Source organism: Nicotiana attenuata, unplaced genomic scaffold (genome assembly GCF_001879085.1).
Source record: "Nicotiana attenuata strain UT unplaced genomic scaffold, NIATTr2, whole genome shotgun sequence".
Taxonomy (NCBI): Eukaryota; Viridiplantae; Streptophyta; class Magnoliopsida; order Solanales; family Solanaceae; genus Nicotiana; species Nicotiana attenuata.
In genome coordinates, this window is record NW_017677114.1 from 1 (window position 1) to 13,729 (window position 13,729).

General features: G+C 35.1%; 1 protein-coding gene across 1 annotated transcript; it reads right to left on the bottom strand.

The window, feature by feature from the left end:
- Positions 1–2,544: 2,544 nt before the first annotated feature.
- Positions 2,545–11,499, bottom strand: LOC109221311 (phenylalanine--tRNA ligase, chloroplastic/mitochondrial). The gene is made up of 10 exons (XM_019385785.1): positions 11,165–11,499; positions 7,734–7,924; positions 6,302–6,508; positions 6,098–6,215; positions 5,352–5,428; positions 4,007–4,186; positions 3,823–3,867; positions 3,518–3,622; positions 3,045–3,158; positions 2,545–2,958 (listed from the first exon to the last, which is right to left on the bottom strand). The coding sequence occupies exons 1-10, from the start codon at positions 11,349–11,351 to the stop codon at positions 2,908–2,910; spliced, it is 1,275 nt and encodes a 424-aa protein (XP_019241330.1). The 5' UTR covers positions 11,352–11,499; the 3' UTR covers positions 2,545–2,907.
- Between the last annotated feature and the right edge of the window lie 2,230 nt (positions 11,500–13,729).

Consider the following 13,729-nt stretch of genomic DNA (forward strand, 5'->3'; position numbering starts at 1 on the left):
ACGTCGTTTTGAATATGGGGAAATTGGACCGGACAGGGTGTTTGGGCCAGTGGTTTGGTCCGGTTTTGAGTGGCTTTTGGGCTTAAAATTGGATTTTGGCCCAGTTTTGGTCTTCTTAACAAGCCCCACTTTCTTTTATTTTAATTGTCCTTTTTTTTTCCATTTTTGTTTTGCTTTCATTTTTGTATTTTATATTTTTTCTGATTTTATAAAATGCTAAAACAAAACAAAGACCTAACTAAACTATTTAACTCCTAAAATTATTTAAAACTCTATTTAAAGATAAATGCAACAATTAACAACTGAAAGTGCAAAGAAACTATTTTTTGCAATTCTCTTTAAATTTTGTTCTAAAACTAATTAATACCTAATTAATACTAAAATTGTGAAATTAAATCCCTAAATGCAAGTGCATATTTTTGTATTTTCATATGAATAAAAATGCAACCAATTAACACAAAAATTTAACAAAAAAAATTCACAAACATTGTAAAATAATAAAGAAATCAATTATTCGAAACTTTTGAAAATAATTTGCTTAGGGCAAAAATCACGTGCTCACAGGAGTCGAATCCCACAGAGAATTAACCTATCAATTACCTTTGTTGGAATCACTAAATTCTTTATAATCAATTTCCCCAAACGTTGTAAACAATAGTTGATGGTATTTCTACTAACTAAGATTGAAAATAAATAAATAAACAGCTGTAAACTAAATATGCTTGGGTTGTAAACAATAATGAGAAGGTTCTAAGGTAGTGATTTCCCCTATTGATGGAATCCCTTCCGGTTATGTTTCATATAGATTCACCAAAATATCTCTATCAATCATGAGCACTCTTTTTACCGTAAATCTCTCCCGAGTAATCGCGATAATTTACTAGACGCACTCTCCCGAGATACGCTAGCTGACTTTGTTTATAACAGCTCACTTTAGATTACACCCAAGGCTTCGCTATCCCTAATCCTGCCTTTAAACCCGCAGTTATAGATCCCTCTTATACTTTGGGAGTGGTGTTGTTCAACAATTACCTAAATATGCACTCTCTTCCGAGTTATGCACACTAAATAGGCACAGCTAATTGAGGATCCTGTCAATTAACTACAATAAATATTCACCTTTTGAAAACACACACACACAAAAAAAAAGAGGGGTGGGGTAAAATCGTTTCCGTCAATTCCCCTTTTCTCTCCTCTCTTCCGATAATGGATATTACACCTTTCAGTAGCGATTTACTTCATTAAACTTCGTTATAACCTTGATTTTTTCAAAATAACCCTCGATTGCTAATTCTTAATTTGTTTTTGTTCGAGATTGGGGATTAAAAACTAGGGTTTGCTGAAAAATTTAGGGTTCATTGGGTTCTAGCTGAGTGAAGATTATTGATAAAAATTCCAGTTGCTTTGAAGGAGATAGCTATGCACTTGTACTACTTCTTTAAAAACTAACTTCTTTGTTGCAAAATTATTATATAAATTTGCTGGGAAACTTCAATTCAATTTTACCGAAAAATTAGATTTTCTTTATGAGTTATTGAATGAGTATTTCTTCTTTCAAACAAATACGGGTAATAAATAAAAAAGAATAAAACGAGAAAGATACAAAATAGATCCAGCAATAATAAGAGATGGATGATTTCAGATGGAACCAGATGGAGAAATGGAGAAGAAAAGTGAAAAAAGAGGAAAAGTGGTGAAAAAACAAGGAAGAAGGGTGAAATAAATGAGGAAGAAAGGTATTAGGAGAATTTTGTTAAGAAAAAAAGATTTGAAAGAGTGTAGGCTAATTAGCCGTTACAACTTACATGTTGTCTAGTGGGGCCCTTTTGATGGCTTTTTCAGCCATTACGCGCTCAATAGCGAGTTATTACACACGGTTTGCCAGAAATACAACGAGGATGTTTCAATACGAAAGAGAATAAAGTTTTTTTTTTTTTTGGGGGGGGGGGGGGGGGGAAGGGGGTGACATCGGATAGTTTAAGCAAGAAACTGACGAAAACATGATAGTTTAGAAATGTTTTAGGGTATTAACTCATTATATTTTGGTGGGCGAAGTGCACCAGTAACCACTTTTAAGCTTGCTATTTAAAATACATTTACAATTTACGATGTATTTAAAGATTAGCCAATGCGCCTAAACTTCAAGACTAAATATCTTGAATTTTTGAGTTGCTAATTTGGAATTCAGGACTGAGTGTCCTAAATTTTTGAGCTGCTAATTTGAAATTCAGGACTAAGCGTCCTGAATTTCTAAACTATTGATTTAAAATTCAAGACATAAGATTAGAATTTCTGAACATAATTTTTGAACTTTATGACACGATGTCCTGAGAGGTTCAAACTTCATTGAGCGAATTGGCCAATCATTAAATACATTATAAGCTGTGAATATATATTAAACAACATGCTTAAAAGCGTCTACGTGATGTCATTTCTACTAATTTGGTGTGCTCTAAGCCTCTACTACAGATGTGGTAATTTGCATGGGTGATTCTGATGAATTCAAACAAAGAGCTATTATGCCTTTTTTCTCCACAAAGATGAAAACCTTGAAATAAATAGGTTCTATTGTGATCTCAAAATGCCAAATGACAGCAAATAAGCAATTTGACTTATACAATCAAGAAATCATGATAAACGTATAGCTAATGCAAATAATTACAAGGCGTAAGCTACAAAAACAAACATTTGAAATAGGGGTTATTTTTCATGGTATGACGTTTTTTAGGCCACTCTTTAAATTTTGTCCCATGTTAGCACGGTGGACTAAACTTTCCCTTTAAGAGTAGTTGAATGAATTTCTCCTCTTTATTTATTTCTTCTGGCAGACAAAATTTAGCCCAAACGCGGACCGAATTTAAAGAGGCCTCGGAAAAGGCCATTTGTGCAAATGCCCCATGAAATAGCTCATCTTAGAACAACTTTTAACTTGCTCTCCACCTGTTCTCGCACTTTCCACTGCATCCAAAAAATATTTAGAAAACACCTATAGTAATGGTAATAGGCTAATAGCCTAGTAGAGATTCATCTGAAAGAAGGTTTACCTGCAAATCATTTATTTCCTCGTCTGTAAGTGAACGCTCCATGGACCGATAAGCTATCCTGTAGCAATGACTCGTCATTCCTTTCTTATTGGTGAAGTTGTCGATCAATTTCACCTGACATTAGAATTGGGAGCAACGGTCACTAGACGAACTCAGGTTACAAACACGACCCTATACCTCTACTGTAAAATTGGCCAAAGCTGTGGTGATTGGCTTCACTAGACAAACCAATCACCCCTCTCCCATCCCAGGGTATGATGTGAAAATCGCTCAACTTTGAATCAGATAAAAGTAGTTGAGTCGGCATATATTAAATGATTAACTAACAGTAAAGAAATGGAAAAACTTTAAGAAATGGAAAAAACAATAATTTAGTACTGTAAATTACTAATAAGAGTCAAGACACATTAATGAAGGGACCCTCATATCTACAAGTTGGATTGGCAGAAAGTAGAATTATCATGTGGACATACCTCCTCGGCAAGGTCTCCAGCAATTCCTCTAACAACTTCACAGAGATTGTTCTCAGTAAACGAATCACTGATCCAGAAGCTCATGTCTTTATAACAAGGTGGATACTGCAAAAATTAAGGAACTTCAGTCGCTTAAACACTAATAGATCCACAAACAAAATTATGCAGCCAAAAGTGGACCCCTTAAGTGCATTCTTCAAATAAAAAGTTGCACTTAAAGAAATGAAATGCTCAAAAACACATATAAGAATTGGATTCTTCAAATGCTTAAAAAACCCATAAAAACATTAGCAAACAAGTCCTACCTTAGAAAATGGCTTAAACTTCAATCCCAGCCGGCCGCTAGAAAACTACATCATGATCAAGAAAATGTCATTGATAGCTACCAAAAACCAATATTGGCAATAGAAAAGGAGGGAGGTGGGAGGAACTAGCCGAAAAAGCAGAACAAGGTTAAAAAACGAAAAACAGGACAGATGAAGAAATTACTTGGGAAGTGAACCGCTCATCAGTTGACCAGAAAAGACGAATATCTGGAATATCAAATAAAATCATAGCCAAGCGCTCCAATCCAAGTCCAAATGCCCAAGCAACATTGTCCGTTCTACCGCTTCTTTTCAATATCTCTTGTTCTGTCACTCCACAACCTAAAACTTCCATCCACTCATTCTGTAAAAGGATTTAACAGCAAGTAGATCATAATAAAAACTATACCAGAAGCATGAGTCCATTTCCTATCCATTTTCAATAGCTCAAATTGGACTTATCTCTCGAGGTTTCATCTCTATTTATTGTACTTTCTGCAATACGTAAGTGCTTGGGGTAATAAATGCATACATCACTTGTCAAAGAATAAGGTAGTATTCTTGACATTCTTGCACAATAATATCTTAGCTCAAGAAATTGTGGAGAGGGATAAAACACCAATAATGCTATCAAATATCACTAAAGTTTAGCTAAAAAGTTTCTCTTTTTGTGCTTCGCATGAAATGTTAGTGTTGTGCAGTACATAAACTAACAAAGAATCATTTTCTTTTTAGAGAAGAAGAATTAACAATTTGTATATTGATTTCCTCTATGCGTAAGAGTTCAATATTCGGAACGCTTACGTGTGCTTACTTGTATATCCTTTTTATTTTGTGATTTCTGGGTTCAATGAATTGCTTTGTGAACTTCTCTTTGTCAAAATAGAGCCTCTAACGAGGTCTCTAGTCCTATGTAAAACCTTAATGATACATAAAAATGTGGATCTCACATTGTTATTGTATTATCTTCTTCCTGAATGTTTGGCTATTGTTTCCTATAGTTCTTGGCAGTTCACACCCTTCATCTTCCTGCTTTATTTTTCCAACAAAATTCTATTTTCTCAAGTGAATTCAAAGTAAGGACAGCTAGCTCACATAATTAGAGAATGGCATATGATGTATTTGTCTAATGCATGCTTGACACTCTTGAGCCCCAGCAAAAGAAATTGTTTAATCAGGCGATACAATCTTACTCTTTTTTACTGATAAATAAAGGCAAAATACCATTAGACTTCTATAAGTTATGTTAAGTTAAACCAAAGGGACTTTACCCTAATAGTAAAATAAGAGGAAAGGGAAGGTGAGGAGGTTACATATGAGGCTACTCCAGCTTGGTAACAGCTACCCCCCCCCCCAAAACACACAACACACACACACACACATCTATACATTTTATAGCATCTTAACAAACGATCTGATGAGACCATAACATAACTCGCATATTCTACGGATTTTATCATCTAGAGAGGAGGGGGAAAATGGAAACGAAAGCATGTATAAGTTTGTCATAAAGTAATGCAAAAGTATACCTGAAAATATATCTCCAGTTCAAATGATGGATTAGTAAAGGGGAAATAAGTGTCAACCCAGCGCATTTCCACCCCACCTGAAGAACTAGAAAGATTAGGTTGAAGATTCACAAAATCTTTGTCACCTTTAAGGAAATTTTGCAGTAGAAAGATGGTTTCTGAAGAAGAGGACAAGTTATAAGATTTATACACGATAGAAATGAGATACAGGAACATCGTCAATGAAGTGAAGATCGACAAAATAAGGAAAAGCAGCAGAGGATTGGACCCCTCCTGAGTCCACTGATCTGCTGGAAATTTAACAGGGAAGCAACCAACTACATCATAATATCAGATACGATCCATAGGTATTGTTACTTCTTACAGTGACTTCGACCTATTATCTAGCAGTCTACTTAGCTCTCTATAACTATCTGCCCTAAAAATCAGATGCTAATTAAGACTCCTAAAGTATTAAGAAGATGGAATAAAGCAAGAAAGAATAATAAAATATGCAACTATCACCCCCCTCCCCCCACCCCACCCCCATCACACCTCTAATATGAGATGAACATAAATAGCTGGAATCCAAGGACCACCTGCTAATGATGTAAGGAAGTCATATAGTAGGAGACAGGTTGCAAAGCCGATATTTATATGGTAAATAATAGTCAAATCATCATGACTCATTATTGGTTGCAATCCCAATATTTATATGGTAAATTATTGTGAAATCATCATGACGCATTTTAGATCAAGAATCCTACCAAATAGATGTCGTGCCAAACCCTCAAGACATTTCTTTAAATCTTCTGCGGCATGTGACGTCGCATCAGTACCTGAACCCTCCCAATCATTTGGAGCAAAGACCCGTACACCCTCCATCTACACAGTATGGCAAAAAACCGTTAAAGGATAAATCCACACAGCAATATGCATCTCCGGAGAAAATATGTTTGCAGGTAGAGAACCTGGTGGAATACAGGGTAGTGAGTTGCGTCAATCGAATCTCTACGGTAAACATCTCCGGTAACGAGAAAATGGGTGTGTCCATTCCTCAGTAGCTCAGCTTGATGTGCACTTGTGTGGCACCTTAGAACAGTTTGAGAATCCACATAATATGTGTCATTGTAACTCCTGCTGACATGATCAGCAGGTACCAAGACTTCATCAAAGTTCTGCAGGTAGGAATCCACAAATCGCAGTAAGAAGAGAAAGAAACCAAAGCTAATAACTTCTTGCCAAGTTAAATGAACAAAAGGGAAATATCCAAGTGCAGTATATGCATATCCTGTCATTAAACATGGATGAACGCCGAAGACGAAGTAGTGTAATAAGACACAGCAGTAAGCTTAAAAAACTATATAAGCTTTTAAGTTTAAGAGCTCATGATTACGACTACATTTTGGTCTATTGGCTGGGGTCTGTGTGCTTCTGGAAAACACAAGATGCACAAAACAAATATGGTGTCCAAAGATACTTTTTCTCTTTCCTTGGGTTGAAATTCAGGACATTCAAACAATACAATAATAATCCATTATAAATTTCACGGCTAAATTTAACTCATTCCCTAGGGATGAAAATTACAGCTATATTAGCTACATCTAACATCCTTTCTCCCAGATTTTCTCAATCAACCAAGATTTTCAAATATCTAAAATTTCCAATGCTAATAGGTCTAAGTGCTGCATTTCTAAATTATAAGATATACTTCAAGTCCTACCTGCACTAGTTGCACTCCAGTTAAGATTAAATGAGGGACCAATATATAATGCCACGGGCCGGCAAAGTACCCCCTAAATAATTTCGATGGAATGCACAAATTCGCGTCAGCAGGTACAGGCACTTCTTTCAACAAATGCTAAAAGCAATCATAAATTTATGTTCCAGTTTGATACCATCATAGAGCTATTCTTCCTAATTCTAAACACATGTAATAACATGATTAAGAGATGTAAATCAAGCAGCTGAAAGAGGTAGATATACTGAATAGTATCTCAACCTACCATTGAAAATTTTGATGATTCTAAAGGCTTCTTCACTACCACTCTCTATAGGTTGGTGACTGAATGATTGATGTGCCTGACTCATAATTGACGGGGAATATTATTCTAGGCCGTAGAGCTAATAGAATTAGGCCTTCAGGAGTAGGAGGGTAGAATTAATTACTCGACTTAGCATGAGGAACCCTAAAAATAGGCCGAAAAGAATGACTTGTTGGACCCTAGTTTTAGTGGAAACTTACACAGATGCTAATGCTAGCTTTATGAATATAGAAAATATTTGATCAATGGGCTAAGAAAGGACCATAATTCTAGCACAGAAAGGCCAGAAAGCAGATATTATTGAAAAGACAAAATCTTGAAGAGAGCAAAAATGCTTCCTTAACCTTTTCACACCAACCTGTCTAACAGAAACAATTGGGCACAGATCATCAAACTTGTCAAACTTGTCCGGATAGTTTGTGTCAAAATAATCATAGATCGCATTTTTAAGGATGCCAAGCGGATGCTGGCTCCTCCTATGAAGCTGCATTCCGAGCTTTGCAAATATTGTATCTGGAATATTGTTTGTGGGGTCGTCCCTTACTATTTCTGTAAATTCAGTGATCACGTTAGTACCAATTACCAGGTGATAGAATAAAATATTCTCTGTTAAAAGCACTATCAAGGGAACAAAAGATGTACAAAAGCTGAAAACAAGCTTTACTCACAAAAACACAATGGATATGCATAAGGCCATGGTTATAACTTATAAGTGAAGATAGAAACTGTCTATACTTGAAGAGTTACAATTTTAACAAACTACAAAAGAAAAAAGGAGAAATACAAAAGGTAAGATATACTAAGACTGAGCTTGGTTACTTGTCTTCATGCCTACAAGAGCTTTTCTGTTAGCCCCAGAGGGCCAATTCCATTTGATATACAAAGAACAGGAAAAAGAAAACAAACTCAAACCTTGTTTGTTCATAGGAAAATCTGAAGAAAAGATATTAATTTTATTAAGCACAAAGTGGGAACCTTCCCATACAAAATAGTACTAAACCACCCTGAACAAGGACTTGAAATTACAAGAGAAGGCCCTATAGCAAGAGTCTGTCTACATATAAGCGACCAATCCAAAAAGCCAAAAAAGAAAATAAAAGAAGAAAAGTGTTACTATTTTGAAGAACTCTCATCTCACGAAAAGAAGGAAAGGGAAAAAGATCCACCAAAACTAGCCTTGGAACTGTAAAGGCTTTAGTTAGTCCTTTTTCAGCATCTCCTTGCTGCTGGTTTATCACTAAAATTACCTTCAACAATCAAAAAACTAGCCTTGAAAGTATGAATCTGCACTTCAACCCATCGGAAGTGTTATCTACTCCTCTCCATCCATACACACCAAATAAATATAGTGATGGTTTCACACACCTTTTTGTGGTTACCTTTGGTGTGCAACAAAGCCAATTGAACAAGAATTCTCTAATAGAACTTGGTGAGTTGGCATGGTCCACTGTATGCCTCCGACAAAACAAGTGACCAGCAATTCATCGCCCAAAAGAAACAGCATTGCAGAAACAGATAGTTAACCATCTATTCAGCTTTTCACAAACAAGTACCTTGTTACTGGTACTGGTAGAATTAGCATTGATGTGTCAATAAAATTTTCTAAAAAGCCAAGTTGGATTGATCTGGTGATCAAATAGGTCAGGTTTTTTAGTAACTACCCAGCAGCTAAACAACAAATTTAACAAGAACTCAAATTTTTTAGATGGCAACAGCACAGATACTGAAGCTACACAGAGTACACTTTCTGAACTTGTTTACTTCTTCTTGTATTTGTGAATGGGCGATTCTGAAGTTCATTACAATTAGACAACAACAACAACAACAAAAACCCAGTAGATTAGCCCCTGATTTCACCCTTTTTGATTTCAAGCTACTTGAGCCTATTGTTTATTGGTCCAATGGCCTCACCGCTGGCTGTCCCTCTATTAAAATGTTGGGCAAGTGGCGGGGGCCTACCATTTAACGTACGTATGTCATGTAGTTTTTGTTTTTATACCTTTGCCGTCCCTGAGTTCCCACAAGTGGGGTCTGGGGAGGGTAGAGTGTACGCAGACGTTATCCCTACTCCGGAGAGTAAGGAGGTTGTTTCCGAAAAACCCTCGGCTCAAGAAGACGAAAAGAGACACTATATTAGTACCATCAATAGAACCATAGGAATAATAGCAACATCATAAGAACCAGAAAATAGATGAAAAACAATAACAAAAATCAGAGAATAAGGCCCGGTACTACGAAAACGGAAGAATAGTGTGGACACAACAATAATCGCTAGCAACCTAGGACAAAACCTTATCAGACCAGCCTCCCACCCGGAACGAAGTAGAAAAATGCTCAGCTACTTCCTAACCTACCACCCTAATGCTCGACCTCCACACCTTCCTCGGAAATCTCAAGCCACGTCATGTCACCTCCACACCTTCCTCGGAAATCTCAAGCCACGTCATGTCCTGCCTGATCACCTCTCCCCAATACTTCTTAGGCCGCCCTTTCCCACTTCATTACAATTAGAATTTTCAAAAATATGATCTAGCCAAATAATAAAGTAAATCTGCAAATTTTAATACACCTGGGCCATCAGAATTCAAACTTGAATAGCCTCAAATGGTGGGCAAACTACAACATTCCAATATCACTAAATACCCAGATGAGAAATTTACACTCTAAGATCAAAAGCATTTGACGTTCAGTAGCACAACTCATGTAAATAAAATTGAAGTGAATACACCTAGGTATAGAACTTGAACCTTCAAATATTTAATGCACCCAAGTCATCAAAATGGAAACCTTTTTCTTTTTCTTTTGATAACCGAGAAATCCCCAGGAACAGCAGGAATAGTGCACAGTTCGAAACTCGATATATATTGAGCCCACCCATCTACTATTCTCCACTTAAATACCAGACTTGTGTTCCGTAGCATGTTCGACCCGTGGTGTGCCCCTAACGCTCTTACCACTAGACCAAAGCCCTAGGGGCTCATCAAAATGCAAACTTTAATAGCCTCCACTGGGGAGCTAACTACAAAATACCATTTCATAAACTACCCAGAAGCTATTACTATAACTACTATGTCTCAATCCCAAACTAGATTAAGGTACAAATCCTCAATATCGATTGTGCTCCTTAAAAGAAAAAATTGAGCTCCATTTGGACCCAATTAGACTGACCCAGATGAGAAATTAAGATTCTACAATCATTAAAATTCAAACTTTTCTACATATCCAACGAAGAAATTCAAACTTTGCTAACCAAAATCATCTAAATTGGAAATTGAAGTGAATAACAATAACAACAACAACGACGACGACAACAAACCCAGTATAATCCCACAAGTGCGGTCCGGGTCCGGGGAGGGTAGTGTGTACGCACACCTTACCCCTATCTTCACCCCTACCTTATGAAGATAGAGAGGCTATTTCCGGTAGACCCTCGGCTCAAGGACCAGTGAAACTAAATCAACAAACAATTGCAACAACAAGGTAATAGGGTAATGGAAATTGAAGTGAATATGCTAAGAAATAAAACTTGTTATTACTACAACTACTACGCCTTAATCACAAACTAGTTTAAGGTTGGCTATACAAATCCTCAATATCAAATCTGCTCCATTTGGCCCCAATTAGACCGACCCAGATGGAAATTTTAGATTTTACAATCATAAAAATTCAAACTTTACTACTTATCTAACAAAAAAGATTCAAACTTTACTATCCCAAAATCATGAAAACTGAAAATTGAAATGACTATACAAAGAGATAAAACTTGTTATGCCACGTAAGTATACTGACCATCTTTAGAAATCTTGACTCCACCAAGCTCGAGAGCAGAGAATACTGTTTGCCTCCTCTTGGGAAGAGCAGAGGAAGTAGAAAATGAAGAGAAGGGAAGGAGAAGTCCAAAGCCTCTAATGCCATTCTTGGGAAAGTATAAAGTGGGGTTGCAGAGGAAAGTGGATTTAGCAAATGAAAGAGCCATTGCGTTTGCTCTCAGCCTCCACCCAGTGGCGCCGATTATCCTCTTTCACGACGACCCCTCCCTCAAAAAAAATAAAATAATTAAAGATATACAGCTCGCCTTGCGACTTACAATTTACAGGATTTTCTGCTGTAGCATTCTCTTCACATTGTATTTAGGATCAAAATGATCAATTGTCATACATAATAAACGTATGAGGGTGGTTTGGTACGAGGGATAAGTAAAAATAATGTTGGGATAAAAATTTATCAAACTTGGGATAAGTTATTTCGGGATTAAAATTAGTACCAGGATAACTTATACCTTGTAGGGGGTGGGATAATTAGTGTTGGGATAAAAATAGTGTTGGAATAGAAATTATGCAATGCATATCATTTTTAATACAACATATCAAACAGTGGATAAAAAATAATACCACGATAACTAATCCCAGCATAACCTGTATTCAAACCAAACAACCCCTAAAAGGTACGAAGTTCTGTAAATTCTTATTTGCTACTCCCTCCGGTCCACGATAAATGACTATTTTGTCAAACCCCTTAATAAAATACAAACTCTTAGAAAATAAATAAGTATTTTGACTAAATTACCCTTAATTAAATGTTGCATATTGTTAACTTGACACATTGAGATATGTAAATAGGGGCAAATTTGAAAAACAATAAGAGTCTGTTTGGAAAACCACCCTGTAATTGGAATTGGTGTAATTACTAGGTAGTAATTACACAGTTGTGTAATTACGATGACCTGTTTGTTTGTCATAGTGCAATTACAATGTAATTACAAGTTTACTGTTTGGTTGTACAAGTGTAATTACACAGTTAGATTAAATTTTAAATTAAGTAATTATCAAAACTTACAAATTAATATAATAAAGCCTATAAATTTTTACAAGTATAAATGATATTCTATTTGATATTTAAGTGTATATTTTTTCGTGAATATACATTAATTAGTAATCGTATAATTATAACTAATATTGTAAAAATAATTTTTATATATTTTTTAAATTAATAATATTTAGTTTAGATAATTACAAAACTAAATATACTTTTTGTAAGAACAGCATGGAATCAGTGATTGATAAAATAAATTAATATTTATAAATATAGTGTCATAACATTATTCAAATGTTTGACAAAACTAATCTATCAATTCTAACTAAAAAATGAACAACATACAATGTGAATCAATACTACTAAAACAAGTAAATTGGAACCATGAATATAATACAATTTCAAAAATTAAAAAAAAAAATAATTTAACATATGTCAAATTCCAACATAATAATAGTAAATCCCACTGCAACTTAAGATTAGGAAATATGATAAGTTTATAACCAAATTCAATAACGGAATTCCACTTTAATTGCATCATTCATTATATGCCAAATTATTAATGACTCACTATTTCTAATATTAGGAGGTGTAGTTTCAAAATATAGAATAATAAAATAAATAAAATATAAAATATAAGCAATTACATGGAATCACAAGAAGTAAAGATAGAGAAATAAAAGATAAATAATGTACAAAGAAAAATATATTTAAAATTTCAAAAGAAATTAAAAAGTAAAAATAAAATTAAAAAACTAAAATAATAGAAATAAAAAGATATAAAGAAAATAAATTAAAATAAAAACAAAAAAGAAAGAAACTAAAAAGCAACCTTGTAATTACACAGTGTAATTACCACCAATTCTCACCTCCCCCTTGAGAATTGAAGAGTGTAATTACACCCCTTCAATTACACCCAATTCCATGCTGACCAAGTAATTACTTGGCCAAACAAACATGCCAAACTCTGTAATTACATCCAATTACACCCAAATCCATTTCCAAGGTGGCTTTCCAAACAGGCTCTAATTAATTCATTCTTGATTATATAAAAAAGAAATTTATTTTATACCAAAATCAAAAGTTCAAAAAAGTCACTTATTATGGACCGGAGGGAGTATTGTGAAGGCCTATTGTGACACTAGGTGACAACATATAATATGAATTGGCAATTTTTAATCGTAAATTACGTTTGGCAAATGCAGCCCGAAAAATTGGCATTATGTAGCCAAATGTCACGTCCTTAGTCTTCAACTAAGCGCACGTGCGGCACTTGACAACTTGCTCACGATTTTGTACAACTTGCTCATGTTCTTGCTATGCCAAGTCAACCTTATTACACTAAAGATCGCTAAGAGAATGTTAGAACACAAGAGCATTGCCAAAGGAAGCTTTTCTATTAGAGAGAACTTGATTGTTTTGCTTGGTGAATTTACAAATGAATGGCCCATTTATATACCAGTCTCGTAGGGGCTAGTGTATAAATATTAATTGCTATACAAGTCCCTTATTATTTACAAGTAAGACTCCTCTCTAGAATTC

Bases quoted from the DNA above. Each gene is read 5' to 3' on its own strand.
- LOC109221311 (XM_019385785.1), bottom strand. From the start codon at position 11,351: ATGGCTCTTTCATTTGCTAAATCCACTTTCCTCTGCAACCCCACTTTA. The intron at 4,187-5,351 runs GTATACTTTTGC...ATCCTTTTACAG, and splicing joins AACTGGAGATATATTTTCAG to AATGAGTGGATGGAAGTTTT. The intron at 3,868-4,006 runs GTAATTTCTTCA...ATCATGATGTAG, and splicing joins ATGAGCGGTTCACTTCCCAA to TTTTCTAGCGGCCGGCTGGG.